The sequence below is a fragment of the Pleurodeles waltl genome, chromosome 10, assembly GCF_031143425.1.
Source record: "Pleurodeles waltl isolate 20211129_DDA chromosome 10, aPleWal1.hap1.20221129, whole genome shotgun sequence".
Taxonomy (NCBI): domain Eukaryota; kingdom Metazoa; phylum Chordata; class Amphibia; order Caudata; family Salamandridae; genus Pleurodeles; species Pleurodeles waltl.
The window spans coordinates 624,142,749-624,167,046 of NC_090449.1; the positions used below are offsets into that span (position 1 = coordinate 624,142,749).

Genomic DNA, 24,298 nt, shown 5'->3' on the forward strand with positions numbered 1-24,298 from the left:
GCCAGGAAACACTTTCAGGAAGGCCTCGTAAGAAAGGGGAGTGTCTCGCTGTGCTGCGATCGGGGGCCAGGAAACACTTTCAGGAAGGCCTCGTAAGAAAGGGGAGACTCTCCCCTTTCTTACGAGGCCTTTCCGAACGTGGAAAAGGCCGTTTTCCCCATCAAAGCAGGAAGCGGCCGCAAGGCTGCTTCCTGCTTTGATGGGGAAAACACCTTTGAAACGTCAGCGCGCCTCGCGGCGCGCTGACGTCACAAAGGGGCGGGTGGGGGCGGGGGGAGACACGGAAGCTTCTGTGTCTCCCGAGGGAAGTTAAAAAAAAAAATAATAATCCTCGGGTGCGACGCACCCGAGAATTTATTAATACCCTTCCTGGTGTCGGCCACTGGTCGTGACCCGCACCAGGGAGGGTGTGTGGGCGTCGGCCAGTGGCCGACGCCCGCACTCAACAGGTTAAGGTTTATACAGTAACTAGACTAGAACTGGGGTCTGCCGGAACACCTGTGCCCTTAATAGCAGGGTTACGGTAATTCTAGTGCCATGGATGCCAGGACGTTCTTCTATAGTTGCCAAGTATACTAGTATGTCCTGGGATATGTTTGGCGGTATCCCAATATCCCAAGGCCTGCCCAGTGGCAGAAAAGACCTGGTGAGTGTACCTTAGAAAGAGTGTGCTGACAAGTACAAAGTAAAAATGGGGATTGTGGCGCCTGTATGTTCCAATTGGGTTAATTACAGTAAGAGAGAGGCAGGAGCTTCCACACATGGGGGTGACTTCGCTTGGTCCCTCGCTGTTGCGCACCCTCTCCAATCTCCTGAGAGCGCACGGGGTGGCTCCTGCCATACAGCACGTGGGTTGCAGCAGGGTGGCACAGCCGCCAGAGCCTTGTGTTTCTCATTCCCAGTACCATTCGTTGTGTGCCGGTTCTTCCTTGTGGATGGGGGTGGGGCCTGAGGTAGTCTGTCACGCCCTGCCCCAGACATGTAGCACGGCAAGCACACCTAGGTTGTCATGGCAACACGAGGGGGGAGGTTGTGATTCCAGCAGAGTGTGTCAACCGGGGTAGCTCCAGCCGTTCGGTTCCTATGTCAGTGCTCGCTCTCTTGTTGCCCGTGACACGGAGAGTGCTGGCCTTTTTAGGCACTCTACTGGTCCCATGGAACCCTTTCACATGAAACACAACCCCTTTCAAACCCAGGCCTATCTCCAGACATCACTAAGGGGTAATAAGTCCATTGTGTCAGGGCAGGACATAGCCTGTTGACATGTAAGATATGAGTGACCCTCCATCTCCCTAGCCAAGGAATACTATCAGTATGCACATGCCTCTTCTGTCACACCTAGCTCTACCTGTGTTATGGCTGTCTGGAAAGTATGCACCAAGGGTAGCTGTCTTGCTTCCCTAGATGTGGACTGGAGTCAGGCTGCAAAGCACTATAGTCATAAGTAGAGGGAATTGCAAACTTTCTAAAAGTGGCATTTCTAAAATAGTAAGGATTTCTGACTACCATTTTAAACATACCAAACATGCTCACGCTACTCCTTACAGATCAGAAATTACTACTTAGACATAAATAAGGGCATTCCCAATGCAAACCCATGAGAGGAGCAGCACTCCCAATAGTGAAAAACGAAACAGGCTGTTTACCACTACTAGGACATATAAAACATAAAAATATATGCCCTACATTTAACATACACCGCACCATGCCCATAGGTCTATCTAAGGCTTACCTGAGGGATGAATTAGGTGTCATAAAAAGGGAGCTTAGGCTTTGGCAAGCAGTTTGAAATGCAAGGTCAATGTGGCAGCAAACAGTGCAAGCTAGTCACCTTAGGGGTGGTGCAAGCTGGAGTTGGTCACTCCACCTGTCCTTTGTGCATTTTCCCACTGTTGCTCCTGCCAAAAGTGTGGATTTGCAATGGGGGCACCCATCTGCTGCTAGCAGCAGGTCTGGGGGTTGAGTTTTAAGGGCAGCAAGCCCTTTGAAGCTCACAGGCAGGGCTGTGCACATTCCTGGAGGAGGAGGTTTAAAACCTCTGCCCAGAAAGGGCTTTGTTCTCTGGACCCAGGGAGGACAGGTTCACACCCTAGTGTTCCAGAATCTTGTCTGGTGGTGGCAGGCTGGTTGTGACCAACCAGCAACCATACCAGGGTTAGTTAACTTTTGCAGGGGTCACGTCTAAGGTGGCCCCTGAGTACATTTTGCAATAAATACAATACTGCTACCAGTTTGGATTTATTGGCCTGAGCTGTTTGATACCAAACAACCCAGAGTTCAGAGTGGCCATCAAGTAGCTGTGAAACTCGTACTGAACAGTGTCCAGCACGGGCATGTAACAAAGCTTCTCTGTTCACGTACTATGCTCCAGGTTTGGCAAGGACACGGTAGGGGCATTTGCTCATGCATCTATGCCCACAAATGCAGTACACTGCACCCTGCCTTACAGCTGAAAGGCCTGCTAGAGAGGTGACTTACTTATATTGCATGCAGTGTGTAGTGGACCAGTCACACAGGCTGTGTGCCATGTCAGTTTTGCATTTTAGGATTGCATCAGGACACTCAGCCTGCCGTGGCAATGCTGGGTGCATTTAGATGCATGGTCCCCGAGTGTGGCACAAACTGTGCTGCTGCCCTCAGGGGCCTACCCTTAGTACCCAATGTCCTGAGTACCTACATAGCATTTTCTCGGGACTTATAGTGGTATCTAAAGGTATCCTGGGTATCCTGGGTACCTACATACCATTTACTAGGGACTTATAGTGGTATCTAAAGGTGTTGCCAGTTGTGCTAATACTTTTGCAATTTTAGGGAAAGAACACTGGCACTGCGGACCAGTGCACTTCAGTACAAGTTGCATCCTGAAACCAGGCAAAAGGTGGGGGTAGGGGAGGGTACTGCAACAGGGTGCCAGTTTCCCACTGGACTTACTTGCTTGTTAGGCTGGCCTGTGGCCCGCAGGGCTGCAACCTGGTCTGTCACCTCGCTACAAGGTCCTTGATGTGCTGGCCTGCTGCCTGTTTTCTGCTCTTGTGGCTCCAGTGCTCTCCAGGGATAGGTGGTCTGGCGCCCTCCCTGCTCAGTTGGGACCTTGAGGAATTCCAGGACAACGCTGGATTGAGGCTAAAAGCAGCATGTGTTTTTCCCTCCAGGTGACCAGTGAGTGTCGCACACCTCATCTGGGGAACGCCTTGTGGGACACAAATCTGAAGTGCCCCGTAAGTAGCCCCCTTTTTATTTTTTTTCGTTTGTCAGACCGAGCCATCTGCTCTTGTCTGAAATCCCTGGAGCAGATGGAGCACTAGTTTGACCACTTCCCCCGTTTGGAAAAGGGGACATGACTTACACTGCCTGAGGAAGAGGTGCCATCCAGCAGCACCATCTACCTGTCTCGGGATCCTGTTGCGGGCCACCTGAGATCCCCCACTGGAGCCCCTACTGTAGGGAAGTCTTTGTGCCAAAGCAGACACTTCCGACGGCCTGAGTAAAGAGGAGTGACTGAGGTCCTTGTCGGAGGCTCTCATTGGGTCACGGAGGTGAGGAGCCGTGTGAGGGCTCCCCCCACATCTCAGTACATTCTACAGTGTGCCAGCACTGGAAATGATCCAAGAGACCGTGGAGGGCTCCGAACGTGCTGTTTCATCAAGGAGATCAACAGCTGCACCGCACAGATGTGGGCGGCTGCTGCTTGCTATTCTGCATGTGGGGGAACCTGGTGAGGTCTCCTAACTCATGTGTGGAGTGTGTGGGCTCTCTCCTCTTTTCTTGTGACAAACCTTTGGAGAGGCATAAACGGCTCCGTGGCCGGGACAGGAAGGAATCTTCGACGGAGGACCCACCCCGGCTGAGCTCCACAGAATCGCAATCAATGCTGTAGGTGGGGAGGTGGCCCTGTTACCTACATTTGGGTGAACAGTTCACTGTTTGGCATTATAGTATAAGCACATATAGTATAAGCCCAGGTGTGCAATATCTATGTGTTGATCACAGTGGTGGGAAGTATTGGGTGGTTCTCGTGACTTATGAATTACATACTGCATTTTGCAGTTCTGAGAGGAACATATGTTGTTGTAGGCCTTATACTGGTCAAGATAATGAGTAATATTTCCAGGATTGCAGAGTGGGTGTAGTAATGGTGTTTTTCATGATGTGTGCAATGTGGAAATGTTTATTGCAGATGCACTCATCGTGATGTTTGGCAATTGCCTAGTTGGCAAGGTGATAGTTGAATTATGTGGTTGTGGTCTATGACTTATAAATAATATAAGCTATATATCCAAGTAATACTGTGTGGAGTCTCTTTTGTGGTGTATTTATTGGGTCACGGGTGTGTGGGTGTTGTGTAAATGCTTTGCACATTGCCTCTGGGATGAGCCTGACTGCTCTGGCCAAGCTACCAAGGTGGTGAGCATGGGTTACTCTGACTAGAGTGGTGGGTTCTGCCTGGCTTAGGTCCATAACCTAGTCAACCAGAACCCCCTTGTTTATGTGGCTGGTATTGTGTCCTTCATTGAGTGACATTTTCTCACCTTCAAAGCATTCCTGGTTTTAGGGAACGCCAAATGTATATGGTGCCTACAATATATGGAGTTCATCACTGGCACAATTATAACTATTGCTAACACAATGTTGGCGCAATGTTGGTACTGGCATAAGAATGTTACATCTTTACATATGTTGTGCTACCTTGGATTAACCATGGCATAATGGCAGCTATCCTCGCCATATTGTGAGAATGCTTGGCCTAATTGTGGCCAGCTATCATATGATCGTGGCCATCCTTGGAATATAAAATGTCCTGACTAACTTGTTGTGCTGGTTCTTAGTGTTATGGAGGGCAGCCATGGCACAATTTTGACCCTGACCTAATGGTGGGCATCCTTGCATAATGAAGGCATCTCTGGCATTATGGTGGGCATCTGTAGCATATGATGGCACTGCTGTGGGCAGGTGGAGCAAAATCTGTCAATGTGATCCATTTGTGTGTTGAAAATCACAAGCTGACATTTGCCGACCATGCATGAGACTGATTGTTGAGACAAAATTTGAGTTTTTTCTGAAAATGACACGATTTTGTGTGTCAATCCAATATGTGAATTTGCTTATCTGATAGAAAAAAAACATGTATTTGAGAAAATGGTCACCTGATGTTAAAACATTATTTAAAATCAACAATATAGTTAAAGCTGCTTTTTGAATCACAGTTCAAACCGAGAGGGGGAGATTTATAGCTGCTAGTATTTCATTTTTTCTAGTTGACACTTTCTGCTGTGGTTATTACTTCATTAGTCATGTGGAGGCATTTCATATTGATAATGCTTTTCCTGATGTGATTAGTAACCCTCTCTTAAGCTTTGGGGTGGTTAGTGTTCCCCTACAATATTCAGTTTTGAATATAATCCAGCCAAAATTCTGTGTCCAGAATATCCACTACCACAATCATGAAGGTATAAGTGAGCCTAATTTTACTTGCATTCTTAACTCCACATCTATTAATCTATATAACTATTTATATGTCTGTATTTTCAATGTATATATGTGTATGTTTGTGTTCTTTCATGGTATTATTAGTCTATACTCTGGAATATTCTGATTATGATAATTTGCTATGACAATATTTTGCCACACAATACTGTGATATACATCGATATGGATGGATCAATGACACAATATTGTGGTAAAGAATATCGGTGACAAAAATATCATGCAAAAATATTCTTTACCACAATATCATGTTCCTAGACCTATAAAATATTCTTGATACTAATATCATCCACTAACTATAAAAAAATAATTCAGTAATAAATCATCACCTATCTACTTGATGATTTAAAACAATAAGAAAAACATAATTAATTTTAAATAACAAAGGTCATCTCTGAAACAAATTAAATGACCACAAAAACTACATAGAAAAAACATTAATCATAATTAATTACATAAATATGTAGAGTAATATAAAAAATATATGTTTATGTTATTACTGACCAATTCACCTAAAAACACATGTTTAATAAATATATAAAAACAAACATACATACTAAAATAAATAAATCAGTATACACTTACAACAGTTACACAATAATCCATACATTAAATAATCTACATAAGTAATAATCACATATTAAAAAAACAACATTTAATTTAAAAAAAAGTACTTTAATTCAACTACTCACCATAATCTTCTACAAACCTAGCAACCCACAACTAAATATAATTTACATAAATCAGTATTAAACTATTTACATAATTGGCAATCAATTAAATAATTAATGATTTCAAAATAATTAATACTAACTTCTCATTTTTTTTAAAATACCATTCTATATCCCTGCAAATCCAACAACTAATATATAACCTAAGAAAATAGATAATACACTATTTAAATAATAAATAATGAATTATATAATTACCAATTACAAAATAATGATCACTACATTTTATTTTTTATAACTGAATTACCTGCTCACCCTATAATCCTACAAGTCCAACAATCCGCTACAAAAATATAACTTACTTTAACTAATAATAAAACTAAATTAAAAATGTAAATTTACATTTTCAAATTAAAATATAATTTAACACTAAATATTGGCATAATTATCAATAAAAAAATAATTACCAATGAAAAATACAGTAACAGCAAATTATACATATTTATATCTAAATAACTTCCCAACGTAGCTCCCTACAAACCCAACTACTTGCTAGAACACTGTATATCACTAATAACATTAAAATAACCCTTACAAATGCAAACTACATTTTTGAAAATGAATAACAATTATACCAGCAATAATAGCATCTAAAACTATTGTAATAACTAAAACTTTTAAAACTAATTTAAAAAACCAACCATGTTACTGAAAAAAATATTTAAAACAAAGATAGTCTTAAAAGCAATATAAAATCAAAAAATCGATATGCTTGACAAAAATATTCCATACCACAATATTTTTGAATCACAATATTTTTTTCAGATATTTTTGAGTTCTGGTATTTCAAATTCAATATTTTGCCAAAATACCAGGTGGCGGCTATGAGGAATCCTGCAAGTTGTGGTAAATTTTGTGTTTGTATTTGATGTGGCCACTACTGCAACAAAAATCAAAGGCATTGGTAGCTCAGGACTATTTTCGTTGATCAGAAGTAGCTCTTGTTATAGATTATCCCATTTCGATATGATCAGCTTCAAGAAATCTGAGATGCTGTGGCTGAAGTCTTTTCTTATCAGGCAGTTCAAAAGCGGCACAATTGTCATAATTTGTGGTTAATAAATTACCAGTCTAACAAGGAGTTTTGTAAGGGTCATCTTTATGTCTCTGCAAAAGTTATGTTTGACCTTTGGTAAATAAACTTGCCTCTAAAGACTACAAACTGTGTATGTATGCAGATCAGGTCTTTCTGCATTTGGATGATCATCTTTTTCTCAAAGTGCATTTCAAAATGTGAATCGTTACTGTTAGAACTGGACGGACAAATACCATCTGAAACCGAATGCATGGAAAAACGAGGTGGTAGCCATGCTCAACAAACAAGGGCCCATTACGACTTTCCCGCTGGGCTGACGGGCGGAAACAAAGATATTGAATGGTGAGAAAGATTATGATTTTGGAGTCCCCCTAACCTAATGTGACCCAGAAGATGGCCTGGACATCAAGTCATGTTGAATGTTTTGGTGGGGATTCCATTGTCCTGGTACCATCAGAGGCTTTGTTAGAGGCAAAAACGTGTTGTAAAAGGAATGCCCGCAAAGCTTTATGAGGTCAGTTTCCCCGAGTGCAGTGAGTATTGTTTTTATCTGTTTTGTGTTGTTTACTGTGAATGTAAATGAGAACAAAATGTACAGTTTCACGTGATAAGTAAACACGGTGCAAAAGCTTTGAAGAAGAAAGCAAATTAAAAATATATATCCATAACACAGCAGGCAGTGGCACATGAAAATAGTTAATCAAGAAACAGCAAACCTGAGCATACATATATGATGACATTGTGTCAGGAATAAAAAAAGGCCCCACACGTTTGGTACGGTGTGTTACCTTACAGCGCTTGAGCCAAGAAAAATTACAAAGCAGTGTCTAGGATGCAGTGCCGTCATCGCAGTGTGTTGAGAGAGAGACAGCACAGTTTTGCCAAAAATGGGTCACAGAGTGAGAAATGGCCTTGCATCTCTGACATACGTGGTCGGTGGGTTGCGTTATGCAAAGCACAAGAAAAACAAACAAAGTATTGTGTATCACCGAATGGAGTGTCCCACTCAAGAAACTGAGTCCGGAGCTCGGGCCAACGTTCTGCGCTTCAGTCGTTTATACATCTGACTCAGAAATGTTCCAGGTTTGTGGAGGATAGCAGTTTGAAAATGTTAACAGTCATCTGTGCAATAAATGGCACAGCCCTCCTACTGACAGTATGTCCTCTGCATCCTTTCCCAGGGATGTTAGAATATTATCACTAACAAGACCTTTGGATAACAATCTACTCTCAGTTGTAAAACAAAAGTTCCAGCCATGAGAGACCTTAAAAAGACATTGATTGGGGGGAGAGGTTATGAATCTGCCCCCCAACAACCTTGTGTGACCGAGAAGGACTGAAAAAGCATGTTGTGGTGAATGGTTTGGTGGTGGTCCTATTGTCCTAGGACCACCACAGGCGTTATGAGCAAAATGTGTTGTAAAAGGAATGCTCCGCAAAGCACTATGGGGCGAGTTTCCCCAAATGCAGTGAATATTGTAGTACTGGCTCTCCTGCTGTGCAGGGAGAGCCGTGTTGAGGATTCAGTACCTTCTGATCGATTTCACACTATATAAAGCCACCAAACAAAAAAATTTATAAAAAACACACATCCACAAGCCACAACTGGATGCATTTTGTGATTATGTGAAGTAATAAACAAGTGAAGGGCAAATGCGGAAAACGACTGAGTGCGTGGGAACATGAGTGCTTACTGACAAACACAAGAGGCAGGAAACAATTAAAACAAGTGAAGGGCAAACGCCGCAAACTACTGTGCACGAGTGAACATGAATGCTTACTGACAATCATGAAAGCAGGAAACAATTGAAACAAGTGAAGGGCAAAAGCGGAAAATGGCTGCGCACAAGTGAACACGAGTGTTTACTGACAAACACGAGAGTCAGGAGACAATTGAAAAAAAGAGTCTATCCAAACAACCAAGGCGTAAGGAAACTGTACTTGGCCGGTGCTCCTCAGCCAAAATGGAAGTGAGGTATTGGCTGTGCAAACCATTTAGGCGGCAGCAAAGAAAATGACACTGCCATCAACCTATGGTAATGCAACAGATGGGCTCAAAGTCCTTCACTCAGTACAACAGGTCTTGGGGACAGCACATGCGCCCTACCTAGGCTCGACCTAAAAATGACATAAAATATGCAAATGCCAGAATTTTGCAATTTATGCCATATATGTACACCATTTTTGACCCTTATGTCAAATTCAGTATGTCAGGACCAGCATGTTGTCATGTTTGCCATCCTCCCAATTGCCAAGTTGTCAACCTTTATGCCAAGAATTACCTCCAGAGTGAAGTACCAGCATTTTGCCATTGGTGTCCACATGCCACGACTTACATGAAATATACCAGTATTTTTCCACGGGTGCCCTATATGACATGACCTGTAGTATGGCAGTACCATATTTTACTATTGGTACCCCTTAAGCTAAGAATTTATTCCAGTGTACCAGTGCTGTCACAGGTGTTCAGACATGCTAACAATTTCTGCAAGTATGCCAGTGCCACTATTTTGCTGTGTGTGTCTCCATAAGACCGCTTTTGGTGGCTTTTAGGATTCTGTACACTTTACCACTGCTAACCAATGCTAAGTGCTTGTAATCTCACATTTAAAAATGGTGAAATTGGCTTTTACCCAATTGGCACATTAAATTACTTGTAAGTCTCTAGCAAACTGGTACTATATATATATCACAGAGTCTGAGAAATAAATATTACTGGTGGGCCTGCAGCGCTGATTGGTCCATCAACTTAAAAAGCTTTTTAAATATGCCTCAGGCCTGCCACTGCAGCCTGTGTGGGCAGTTTTAAAATGCCATATCAACCTGGCTAAATAAACCTGGTGCCAGACCTTTCTTTTGAATATGTATATGTCACCAATAGCGTAGGCCATAAATAGCCAACTGGGCAGGGTGCAGAGTAATTAAAAGGTTGGACATGTAATTTTAAACTGTACATGTCCTGGGAGTGAAAAACTCTTACATTCATTTTTCACTACTGCATCTTGATCCCAAGATCACTACAGTGATTCCAAAGGCCAGTTGGCTGCCTGATTTGAAGCCTCAAGGGCAGAATAGTCTCCAATCATGTGAACCCAGTACCTGGACTCTCACCTTACTGTTAGTCCTGACCTCCGAGGGATGCCATCCCAGTCCTGAACCTTTGGAAGTAGGTCTGAGTGTTCTCTGCCAGCCCAGCTGTGTTCCTGTGGACCAAACTAAGACAGCATGAACGCATCTCCTCGCAGCTCTGCATTACAATTGCCGCTGTGTGACACATCCATGATGCATGGCTTCACATCACAATCCACAGTCTCCTTGGAACCACCTCTGCGCAATGCATCTTCAACGCAGGCCTTCGCATCACAAACACCTCATTGATGGCATCCAGGATGTTGATGCAGAACTCCACCTTGCAGCCCCACAGCTTCTTCGAAACCACCAGTGCGCAAAGTATCTTCAAAACAGGACTTTGCATTACAAGCAACTCGTTGACGGCATCCTCGATGAGGATGCACAATTGAACATCACAGCTCCTCAGAACCACCTCTGCATGACACATCCTCGACAAGGGATCTTGCAGTGCTCTGCAACCAGGATTTAAGGTATTCTGGTTCAGTGGGCCAAACTTGGTCCCTGTATCCAGCCTGTACTCCATTGCAGTTGACCTGAACTTGTGATTCTGTCCCAGTTCAGCTCGACCAGAAGGCTCTTTGTTCTTCGAGGCCCTATTTTCACTTAAATCTTTAAAATTGCATATCTCCAGTTCTACTGATTGGGTTTTTGCCATTTTGTTCTCAAAAAATGTATTACGTTTTACTCTATTTGTCTAAATTGGGGCCAGATTTTTCTTGTGTTGTGCTTTCACTTTATTAAAGTGTGAAGTGCTCTACAAATACTTTAGAAGTTGCCTCAAAGTTATCCTTGACTGCTTTGTGTCTCACCTTGACAGAGATTGTGCCTGCTGCTTGAGTAGTGTTTAATCCCCTCAGCCAGTTTCCAAAAAGGGCCAACAACAAACTTGCAAGCGTCATATCATAGTGTTGCTGACATTTACTCAGTCTCACTCATTCTCTCACTCATACTCATTCTCTTACAGCACCTTACACTATTTCTTATTCATTTTCACTCACTCACTTGCATTCACTCTTAATCTCACTTATTTTCACTCACTCATAATTACTGACAATCAAATACAGGTTTACTAATGGTTAACGCCAGATTTCTGTCACTTTTGTGAGGTAAACCCAGCACTAAGTGTTATGGGGCAATTTACTATCCAACGCAAATCAGGATTAGTGTTGGATTGTATTTGAAAGTAATAATGCAAAGTTGTGCTAAGTGCTACTTGAGTTAGCTTGTGTCAAGGGGGGGTTCTAAGGGTGATGCATGGGCGCTCTCAGGCAAACATCCATTAGTTTTGACACAAATCCCTATCTACAAACATTGCTAGATAGGAATATGCTCCAAAATCTTATGCTTCCTTGAGACAGACATAACAACGAGAAATATTTTTATTTCATCTTGTTTTTCCAATCTCGCTTGTGTGATATATTGTAAAGCACACATCATTGTAAAAGGTCTTAAAGCAATGTTCTTTCTATGCTTCAAAGAACAAGCACACACTTGCCCTATGGCGAAGAGTGTGTGCATTGGTGCATGGCTACCAAAAGTGCGCCAGCCAATGGGGAGAGAAAAGAAGGACTTAGGGCCATATGTACAAGAGCTTTTTTGCTGTCGCAAATGGCTTGATTCATAGAATTGGTCCGTTTCTGACAGCAAAAAGGTTTTTTCATTTGTGCAAAGTACAAATTGCCATTCAGTAATATTTTACCAAATCGCATTTAGAGCTTAGTTATTTAGTATTTGGCGAGGCGTGCTTAGTGTGCTCCTGGGAAATACCGAATTGCAGCGCTACGTATGAATGTTTTGCGGTCGAATTACAATCACATAACTTTCATTTTTTTACTAAGACCTCAAGGGTGGTAGTAACCATTCGCAAATGGGAAGAGGTTCCGTGTGGACCCCTTCCCATTTGCGAATGGTTACCACCACCCTTGAGGTGCTAGTAAAAAAAATGCAGAACCCCTTCCCTTTGACAATGATGAAACAAATAGTTTTTTAAGAGCTTGGAGCTCTGCCTACTCTTTAAAAATGAAACTTAATCATTTAATTTTATTTTTTGAAACACAATCCCTCTTCTTTAAACGAAAATGGACTGAATTTCAAAAAAAGATTGCTTTATTAAAAAGACATGGTTGTCTATTGACTCCCGTGGGCCACCATCCCAGTGATGGCTGCAATACCTAATGGATCGCAAATTGCGACCTATCTATTAATATGCATGAGTTAGGTCTGTCTGAGACACCATTAGAAATCACTACCTGAAGTTTGGAAGTGTTCTTATATTAGAAATTGTGATTTCCTAATTGAGATTTGGTAACAATCGCAATTAGGACATCACAATTCCCATTTTTTGTACATTTGGGCTCATGTCTTAGTAGAAATGGCATGTTTTCTCTTTTCCCTTTGAGGCAAGAACATGCAGCAACTATGGTACAGAAATAGCTTGCGTCAAAGAATAGTGGTCTGGGCCTCAGTCTCACTCAATGTCACTCACTACCTGTCACTGATTCTCAATCATCTTCACTCGTGCATGTTTACACATAGACATACATGTTCACACATACACACTTTCTTACATAAAAGCACTCCCGCCTACAAGCACACACGCCACTTACATTTAAAACCATTTTATTTCACCACAGCTGCCACTAAAGAACGCATTCCAATTAAGTGTGTTCCGTTTTTTATTTCACTAGTAGTGAATAATGGAATATATTCACTATTAGTATAATGAAAATTGAGCAGAAAATAAAGATCTCGAACCGCCATGTGTTCTTGGCACTGATTTTGCCACCTCTGAGGCAGGGATTGCAAAGGCAGTGCCAGGAGTTGCAGGTGACAAGCAAAGGGTCGAAGCTGTGACCCATGGCGACGCCTAAATTACGTCAGTGTTGCAAAGTTAGAGTCGTTCAGCCTTGAGCTTTTAGAGTGTCTCAGATATTTGAGACTCGGGCACGCCTTGAGGGCTCTCGCTACAAGGGACTCCCGGATGGCAGAAGGGGCCCGCTGTAACACATACTTTTTTCGGAATAGCTAGTTCAGAAAGCTTCCTTATTTATAAAACGCTTATCAACAAAACTCCAAGGAACGCATGTCAAGGGAAAGTGGGAGGCAAACCTGGGGGGACCTAAATGACATGGAATGGGAAGATGCACTACAATACCCAAGAGAGGTTGTATTTCAAGCATACATTCGTCTAGACCAATTAAAGGAGCTACACCGTTTCCATTACACCTAGATTAGACTAGACTGAGGTAGGTCGAGAAAACAGAATCGGATGGATATGCACAAGTGGGAAACTTTTACACAAAATGGATGTGTCCCAAAGAGATTAAATACTTGGAAGACATTCTGCAATGCCTGAACAACTCACTGGGAATGTAACTACCACTGACAACCAGACTTGAAGAACTGAGCATAACTGGGGTGCCATGCTGCCAAAATACAGTAAGCTCATTTATAACTTGGGTCTCTTGATTGCACAACTGAGTATAGCTGGAGGTGAGGTAGCGTCGAGATGCTGACACTAAAGCACAGGAGGTCCAGTATGCATTGTTGTCTACTGGCAGAAAGGTTTGAGGATGAGGTTAAAGGATTTCCTAAAAAAATATGACAAAATCTGGTGACTCTGGAGGGAGTAATGTGGAGATGAATCTCCGATGCCCTCTGTGTAACTACTTCCAGATGCTCCAACACGATTTGAGGACTGCCTACCACTTTAGTAATGTCTTCTCTAAGAGCCCCACAAAGTGAGGAGACACACAGGGGCATATTTATAGTCCATTTGAACCAAATTTGCGTCATTTTCTTTTACGCAAGTTCAGCATAAAATTAACTCTATATTTATATTTTGATGGTAGACATGTCTAACGTCAAAATATTGGAGTTTGCAACATTTTTTAGATGTGTGAACCTACCTTGCGTCAATGAGATGCAAGATAGGCGTTCTCATCTAAAAAATTGTGCTATCCTCATAGCCCCATATTTACCCCCCATGCTAAAATGATGCATGGGTGGCACTAGGGCCTAAATAATGGTGCAAAGCTTGCTTTGCACCCTTATTTAATGCCTGAGTCAGACCAGGTGTTAGGGGACCTGTGGACCCATTTCCATGGTTGAACACCATGGAATGGGTCCACCGGTGCCCTCCTCCAACCCCAGGAGCACCCCCTCCCACACCAGAGAGACACCAGAGGATGGGGGACCCCATCCTAGGTAAGTAGGGTAAGTATTGGTAAGTATTTCTTTTAATTAAAGTGCTACCAGGGGCCTGCCTATCTTGGGGCCCCATGCATGGCCCTGGGTGCAATGTCCATGCCCAGGGGACCCTTGTCCCCTGTGCTGGCCATTGGAGTGGTGGGCATGACTTCTTTCTTTTCTAAGACAGGAGTCATGTGGTATGGATGGTTGCGCATCAGAAAATTATGCTAGGCTGGTAGAGTCATTTTTTTGCCTCTAATCAGCCTATCATCATTTTTTGGTGAAAAACCCCCTTCTCCCATACTGCCACCCCCACCCAGATAACATAATTTTTTTTACCCTAGCCCACCCTTTGCGCCGGATTGTGCCATTCCATAAATTTGGCGCCCGGCTGGCTTCCTGGAAGGCGCTATACTTTTTGACTGAAAGCTGTGCAAACACAGTTTTGCATCAGAAAGTATAAATATGGGCCACAGTCTGCCTTGAAATTATTTTTTTGTGGAATGCAATTACATACAGACTGAAATACTGATAAAATTGTTTTTGTACAAGAGTCATAATTTTCTATCATGTGCTTTAAAAGTAAAACTGTTCTAAGCGTGGATGCTTGCCATGAAGCACAAGTACTGTTCTATAAAACAAATATTAAATTGTTTTTTATTTTAAATACACTTTTATTGCATGTATTTAGCATCCACGTTTAGGCATCCTCTTTTTTCTTTTTCTTTTTTTAGACATAGGCTTACAGTAAAAATGTACAAACAAATCACCATTACACCAGGGCTTGTTTTATGGAGAGGGTGTATTGCCCTTGTTTGGGTCAAAATGCACCTTTAAACATATGTGCTGGACACAAACAGGGATAGTGCTCTCTATTACAAAAAAAGTACTGCTCAATGGCAGCCACAGACATACGCTGCCCTGAGGGCAGCACATTATTGAAAAGTGGACCGCTGTTTGAAGCAGCCAGTCCATCTTTCTCTGCACAAGCTGCACCTGCCTCTACTTCCTAGGAGGGAAAGAGTTCCCCCTGCAGGTGGGTGCAGTGAGTGACTTCACCCTTTACCGCCCGCAGGGGGTTGCCTCGGGTCAAGGGGACACCCTTTTTCCCCTTGCAGGAGTTCCCCTCTGGGGGTGCACTGACTGTGTGCCACTTCTTTGGGGCACACAGTCAGTGTGCGTCCTGACGGCCTATGTGCCTCGTCCACGTACATAATAGGGCAACATTTTGGGTGATAAAATGTTTTTTAAAGGATACTTATTACATCCAGTTTACGGAGTTGTCAAAATAAGGATTAAGAAATTGAGTTTTGTTGGTTGCCATCTGATTGCTAATTCGAACATGTTCTGTTAACATTCTCCACACTAATAAATAGCCATAATCCTGTAGGGTGATGTGCTAACCAGACGACCAGCATATACACCTTGATCCTCCAACCCAGGACTGACCTGATTCTCATTCACTGAGCATGGACAACTTTCCTATGACAGACATTCTCCTCCCAAAAGGAAATTACAGTAACCACCTCGAGACACAAACAATAGATGCGAGTCAGCAATCTGCATTTTGAACACACAATTACTTAGCAATTGAACCTAGAATGCTGCTCAATTGCAGGCAAAAAAGCTCTAAATTTGAACCCAAAATGGCTGCGAATCAGAAATCAAGAGGGCACCCCTAACTCCCTCCAGACATAGCATTTCCCAGTTATCTGTTTGGACACATCTAAAACTGTAGAGCACGGAAATACCCCATTTCTATACCGCCAGCTGGGGAAATTGCGCTCACATGAACAGACAGCAGGAAGGCACATGCATGATCTCAAGGACACATTTAAGGAGGAGAAAGCTGGCATATCGTCAGCACGCTGGGGGTGGCTTTTGAACACTGAGGTGCAGGAAAGACATCTGTCTCTGCAATTAATTTAAAACTGGGCGCAATTTTAAACAAGAGGGATACATCAGGTGCCAATTTTGATTTAACAAATGATTTAAGTTTTATAAGTATACTACAGATGTGCATAAAGAAGGGAAGCATTCACACTAACTTTTAGGAGCATTGTTCTCCATGCTTACCTCCAGATTTTTTAATTGTAACATTCAAAGAGATTTAATAAGACCTTAGTATGACATTATGGGAAATCTAGTTTGCAGCCATGTCTATTGTATGGGAAATCATTTCAATCAAATGATCATCATAAGGCTTAATGTAAACAAGATCCATTTTAAGCCAAGCATCACATTTCAGTGGACAGGAGAATGATTATATGAAATGTTGAAGATCGTGCTATGTCAATATGGATGTTAGACCTAAACATATGGACAACAGGGCAACCACTCAATGCCTTTAACACAAGGGCGACCCTCCTTTGCCTCTTCTTTTTTTTTTTACTCCTTCTTTGTTGGTTAATTTCATCCACCAAGTTTAAAGATCAAAAGATATAAACCACTTTATTGTGCAAGACAAAATTCAATGCTCTTACCTCCAGGCAGATGACAGATCCCTGATGATCACTGAACACTTTTAATTGGTCACCAGTCAGCATGTTCCACCTCCGAATAGTATAGTCTGTGCTGCCAGAGAACAGTTCTTTACTTGATTTATCAAGAACCACATACAGCACTGCCCCCAAGTGTCCTCGCAAAGTCTGATAACAACACCCGCTGGAAATCTCCCAAATTTTGATTGTGCAGTCTGTGCTGCCCGTCACCAGAAATTCCTTGCTTTGTTTATCTTCCATTTCTGATTCTTCCAGTACCTCGTCTAGGGAAAAGTTAGCCAGAGTCAAGACACTATTCCGATGACCCCGGAATACCTGGATCTGCTTGCCTGTGTCCACACTCCAACAGCGTGCAGTCCTATCATAAGATCCACTAAGCAAATAGTCTTTGACAACCAGGATCCTGTTAACAAAAAAGATGGTTTTGAATGCTGCAGTCTCATATCCTTTGTTAGTTCACTGCTCCACATCCATCAACATAAAATAAAGATAACAAAGGCATATGCTATGACACCTTTGGTCAGAATGAATTCTAAAATGCAATTGGTTGTCATCAACAAAGGTGGCATCATTTTCATCGCCTTTTTAATTTATCAGTTTTGGGATATTGCTTATGACTATATCCGAAAAAACATTTGGAAAAATGCTTCTTTCCCATATTTTGTTATTGTTCTATGGGTGCATATCTTCTGATTTTTTACAGCAGATTAAGGCAAGTTTGTTACACGATACAGTAATGATTAACTGTGCTATGGAAGTGTTACTAGACAATCAAACACCATGGGTTTTCTAGGTGCTGTGGATCCAAGGCTACTGTTAGAATAAGAGTGTAGGGGTTTAACAGATGTTATGTTAGATTAGCACGAATCTTGTTAGGAAGGCAATACCAAATAAAGGCGGCATAGTCATAAAGCACTTAGTACAATTACACACATCCGGTCTATCCTTATTACCTGAGGCACTTGACATTGGCTATTCACATGGTTAACAGTGAAGACAGAACAAAATGTATACAATCTTACTGCTGCATTATTAAATGCCGTTCAGTGGACAGAGGGTAAATGAGAGGTACCAGTCAAAGGTGTGGGTGGAAAACGGACAGTCCGTAGCAGCACTGACCACATCCAAATACAATAACATGATTAACACAGGATTTGCTGAGAGTCGTCATCCCCTCTCTCAGTCTCAGCTACTCCTTTGTTGCCTCACCCTTTTTTCCAGCCAGACCTGGGCATGATTCACATATGTCCATATCCTGTTTGATGGAAAAATTGTGAGCAACAGTGCAAGGAAGAAAGGGGTACATGATCTTATGAGGTAGGCAGGTAGCACAGGAGGAAATGAGAACAGCAGAAAGGATAATCAGAATTTGGGTAGTGTCTGATAATTCTTGTTATTAATTTTGGACCTGTCAACCAGATTAGTTCCTTGCATCTGAAAGTCAATCTAGGCACTTCTGTAAGTGACATATTGCAATTTAGTATACCTAAGCACAGCCTGTGAGACCGCATCTTTACACTTAAAGTTGCACCTGCATCTACTGGACCTCAGAGAGTCATCTGAGTGCAGTTTAGTCTCCCAGCAAGGAAGTTAATGCCATTTAAAGGGAACCTCTGGTTTGTTATTGTCCCTGTGGCCAAAGCTGTCCCACCATGTTCGTGGACTGAGGGGTGGCCCCAGGAAGATCTCCAACACCAGCTCAGCACCCATGAGCATCTTCAACATTCTGCATCCTTTGCATCAGGACCACTTCATTGATTCCTATGTAGTCAGACCGGAGACTGCTTTAACTGCTAGGCAGCTATTCAATTGAACCCTATTGGTCCCTGTGACTGGCTCCCTGTTGGAGTTGGTCGTCACGAGATTGCCATTGTAGCCGTTCTTGAGCTACCTGTGGTTAAACCCAAACCGCAAGTCACAGTAGATTACAATTATTTATTTCACTAAGAGAAAATCTATGATTTATTGTTTCTTTACAAATTCATATCTCCGGAACCCTACATTGGATTTTTGTTGTTGAGGTCTCTATTTAAAGATAAAAATATAACCTATTTTTAGAAATAGGTGATGGATTTTCAGTGTGGTTTCTTCTTATTCAACTGTTTTGGTACTTCTAAGTGCTTTAAACGTTTCCCTTTATAAAATCTGACTGCTCTGAGCCACAGCTGCCTAGGATTGAGCTCAGGTTTACAAACGAACCTGGATGGATCTGGTACAGAACTGTGGCTTTATTACACAGTGAGGCCACAAAACCGCACCATATAATAAACCACTTTCCTCACAGAGTCATTATTAATATTTCCTCATTTCTTTAGTTGTAAAGGTCTCTTTCATGCTTTTGTGACACATTTGTTATGTTTTGTTTTTTAACTTTTTAACATTGACATTAACATACATCCACAGAACAGAATAAAAATGAGAAAACAGACAGAAACTAAAATCGTGTGTACATTGTGACATCTTCACAAAAGTGGTGGCGTGCGTTGAGGTAGACCTATATAGCCTTGGGTCATGTGAACTTTTATCACACAAGTCTTTGAGAAAAGAAATGGACAGTTCTATAGTCAAGCAAACACCTTAGCCGGAAACTGCTGTTGCCTTGGAATAAAGATGGAGCTTGCATGGCCAGGTGGATTTCAGCATTACCAGCAGTTTCCACCACATCTGCTATCTCTGTTCCCTACTTCCGAATTAGTTATTTAACAACTCCTGTTGAGCATTTTGTGTTCTATATTACTTTTTTCCAACGAATTTGGCAAATTGTGCCGTGAAATGTATTGTTAGGGTATCATTTATTCTCAATTTTCTTGGTAAGACTACTGTTAGATAAATAAGTCAGGCAAGCCTCTATCTCTTTCTAGCACTAATGAACTATGAATGGCAGTAGCATGTCGAGAAATCACTTATTCCCTTTGCCATGTCTAAGGAATTTCAAAATAAAGGTTTCTAAGAAGTATCTTTTTACCTAACAGTCAGTGAGTCGGGGAATCTTGTCTGGGGTCTGTCCTGGTTACTGCTGGCAGGACGGATTGCTAAATCAGCAGTTTGGCAGGGTCGCCTGCAGGCTGCCAGCAGTTTCAAGAGAAAACAAACATTCACAGTAGAGCAAGGAACACATTAAAAACAATATGACTGTTGAATGTGGCAAAGTACCGAATCTTGCTGAGAAGTGAGGTTTTGCTTTCAGCATATAAAATCGCCTCATCATTGCTGCAGAACAAAAGTAGGTCGAGAGCCAAGCGCTCAGCCTTATGATGGTACAATGGAGCGCTGAGCTATATGTGTGCATATTCCATTTACTAGCAAGAAAAAGGTGTTTTTAGGAGGAAAATTACTCATGCTGTACCTGAAGCTGTCTGATCCTCCTTTGACAACGCCTGTTCCAATATACTCACAATGACAGTTATCATACCCAGAATACACAAACTGTTACAGATTTCTTTTAGTAGGATCCACCTTGACCTTCACTCAAGTTAACACAAATAGGGCCTGATTTAGTACTCAGCCGACAGGTTACTCCATCACAACAGTGACGGATATTCTATCTGCTGAAATCTAAATCCCATTTTATCCCATGAGATTTTGATTTCAGGGATGGGATATCCGTCACGTTGTGATGAAGTAACAAATCCGCTGAGTTCCAAACTAGGCCCATAATCTTAAACACTGACTTTCCAACCATCTGTCATGGAGTTGGTGCTACTTTACATTATGACACCTACATGTATTCTAGCGTAACACTCTTACAATGTCCCTTTGTGAGTGTGGATATCTCTGAGTGCAGATGTCAGCACATGTAAATCCTTTTTCACCTATCAGAAATCCCTTTATGTTTACAACTGGATTTACCTTTGTGAATAAGGCACAATGTGACCCCTTTTCAGGTGCTCTTATCTAAAGGGCCCTTCTGGTATTTGCCAGTGTTTCTTCTTACCTTTTGTCTAAACCACTTCTCAAAAAACTGTTCTACACTTAATACTTTTTGCTCCTTCACACTTGCTTCAACCCTAGATCGCTTAAATCGGGCCTCAGTGGACAGTAGAAAAAAAAACTTGCTTATTTTTGATAATAATTGATGTCTCCTTTTTCCTTTCTTTCCTTTTCCCTTTTTCTTTAAAATGTTTAACTGTCTGTTGCAATGTCTTGTCTGACTTTCTTCCCATTAAGCCTTTAACTATTATCCTCACCACTGCCTGATCACTTCTCCTTCCATTCTGTATCAGAGATTCGAAGGGGGGTACTTAACTATCTGATGTTATCACTGTATTATTCTTGTAGAGCTGTCAGCATTTTGGACTGTGGCTAGATCTACCAAACCTTTGAGGAAGATATTGCACTTTTGTTCTCCCCCCTCCCCCCAACTCCCATTTATCTAAACTCAGAGCACGGATGTCTTTCCTGCATGACATCTCTCACATAAACCCACCCACGTCACAAAAATTCTGCATATATTCTCAACAACCTTGTACCTCATTTCCCTTTTTGGATGAGAACAATAATATATCACCATAGTTTAAAATCTTTGGCCTCGTAATCCCCTCTGAATATTTCATTTTCTACATGCAGCACATTAAAATGTTTGGTAACGCATGCCTTGCAAAGATTCTCAACCACTTCATTGATATTTTTAGGACAGGCATCTTCAACATGTGGTTGGTTGAAGCTTGATCCCCCTCTAGCACCAATGCATGGTTTTTAAAGTGCCAATCAAAATGGCTTTTCCTAGATGCAATGACGTTTTCAAAACATTTATAGCAATCTGGCACTCTCCTAACGTCCCGTGTGGTAGAGATCTAAGGCAGCTGCTTAGGGCTTACCTTGCCCTTCACCAATCTATCCAGTCCTCAAATGACTAAGGAAATACCACTTCCCACAAAACTCGCATCACATAACTTAATGAGTCCTGCAAATATATTCTTTGCAGCATGTTTGCTGTAAGAGAATTCGTGTGTGAACGGTGTGAACGGTGTTTTGCGCTGTGCCAGGTCACGGGCATGTCAGGTTTAAATGGAGGAGATGTGTGTCACTGTCCTCTCACTTAAGATGTCAATGGTGTAGGATAATACAAAGGTAGGCCCTCCGTGTCTTCACGCCTCTGGCTTTTTCAATCAATTGCCCCTAACCTGGATGTCGCATCCTGGACATCACAGTTAAGGGTGCAAAGTAAAGGGTGCCTGCCTATGTGGGACACAAAGCTCATATCCGCTTAGCAGCCTTCCTGAAACACTTCAAGAGAAGCCTAAAGAACCACCCAAACACCAACCACCACCGGTTAGTGAATGACGTATACTACTATTTGTTGTCCAGATGAGAACTTACAGCAGAATCCTTCATATTATCACGTTACTTGGTTTCTATTGATTTATTTATAGTGATTTCTAGACTAGACACTATACTCTGAGGCTTGATTGCTGTGTGAAATTTCACGCTGTTAATATGAGTGCTTACATCAGAATTAGTGGCCGAAGTTCAGAGCCTAGGCAAACTCCTGAATGTACAGGTGAACAGGGGAGCCCTATATTGTATTGCTATGCCCTTGCAATAAGTAGGGGTGAAACTTAGTTAAAACCTACACATGCAGTGAGATATCTTTAAAGGGTGAAACCTATGCCCATTCACTATATTGCACTAACTTCTTTCCTTTTGGGAAAGCGTTAGGGCATGCAAGGGTGAATTGTATGTATCTATACTTGTGGAGCAGGGAGGGACTGAATGTTACAGGAGAAACTTCGGCCCAGCTTCTTAAAGGTTTAGGGTCGGGTTAGTGTTACTTTTGTAACGCTAAATTGATGCTAAACTTTTTTTGAGATTCACAAACTAACGCAAATTAGTATTTGCGTTGGCTTGTGTGGCAAAGTAATGCAAAGCAGCGCAAAACGCGTGGCGTTACATTGGTGGTACATGGGGGTTACCGTGATACCACCCATGCTTCTTGACGCTAAGCCCTACTCTGAAATATCAGTAAAAAGGGTTTAGCGCCAAAAATTTACGCCGCTGAAAAGCAGAAGATAAACAGAGAAATGTTTTTATTTCTCCGTGCATTTCCGATTTAGCATGTGTGCTGCACTGTACGGCACACATACAAAGTAGGAAAAGCATTTCCACTAGTCTGGGCATAGTATTTTGTGCAGGACAAATATCTTCCTGTACAAAACCTATGCTAGACCCACGCACACTCCCTAGGACTATGGCATTAAGGTGTATGCGAGGCACACGGCAGCTGAAACCACCGCCAGTGCAAGGGAGAGGGGAGGAGAGAGCCATATCTATGTGATGTGGCGCTCTCCTGTTCTCGCCCTGTCACGCAACGCAGCGTAGCAACTTTGGGTGCTGGGCTGCGTTGCCTGTCACCTCTCAGAATCTGGGCCTTCATGTCTTATTTAGCTGCTTGCATGTTACAAATTCTCTTATTGTAGATACTGTTCCTTTCTGGGTGGATAATGAAAAGGCAAAGGCTGGAATATGTGAAATTATCTCAATCCGGTTATAATTACTAAAGCCATATTAAATTCCACTATTTTTAGCTCATCTTTACCATTACTGAAAAAGAACAATCATATGGAAATCAGCGCCACTAAAGGAAAGGCCGGCCCCCATAAAGGAAGGTAGGAACCCTCAAACAAAGAGTTTGCTTCCAAAAGTAAGATGCTTCTTGTCTCACTACCTAATTTTCTTTATTTACGAAACACAAGTAGTGATGTTGCAAATCGTATTCAAAATCATATTGAACTAATAGTGAATTACCGTGTGAAAAATACGTCTGTCCTTCAGTCTGGGAAACACCGAGAGAAAGAGGAAGCAGGGTGAGACAAAAAAAGTTTCCAATTACATATTTTGCTACATTGGTGTGGTTGGCTTCAGACAAGCATCAGATACCAGCACCATAGTTTCCTTCTTGCTTGTTCCAAGATTGAGACATACAGCAATAATATGCCCAGTGGACACCGAAGATGTTGCTGTGTTTATATCTATAGTCTGTAAGCAAAGTCCACAGATCAGTGTCAATAAATCTATAACTAAGGAGGGCTGTCCATACTTTAGGTAGGGCCTAATTTAGAATTGGGTGGTAGGACTAAATCCAGAGGAGAATCCACTGGTGTTCTTTCATATCCATAGGGATAGTACGTTGGAGAGAATTCCAAAGCTCAATTCACCACTAGATAGAGCAGTTTCTCCAGATATCAAGATATTTTTTATTTCTGCCTTGCTTACAATAATAAAAT

At 42.0% G+C, this 24,298-nt stretch overlaps 1 protein-coding gene across 1 annotated transcript in view; it reads right to left on the minus strand.

Moving 5' to 3' along the window:
* WDR86 (WD repeat domain 86) overlaps positions 1–24,298 on the minus strand; it is a 309,109-nt gene that overhangs the window by 257,308 nt on the left and 27,503 nt on the right. The window contains exon 4 of the mRNA XM_069211095.1: positions 17,058–17,478. Coding sequence (XP_069067196.1) covers positions 17,058–17,478 — 421 coding nt within the window. The remainder of the gene's footprint in view (positions 1–17,057; positions 17,479–24,298) is intronic.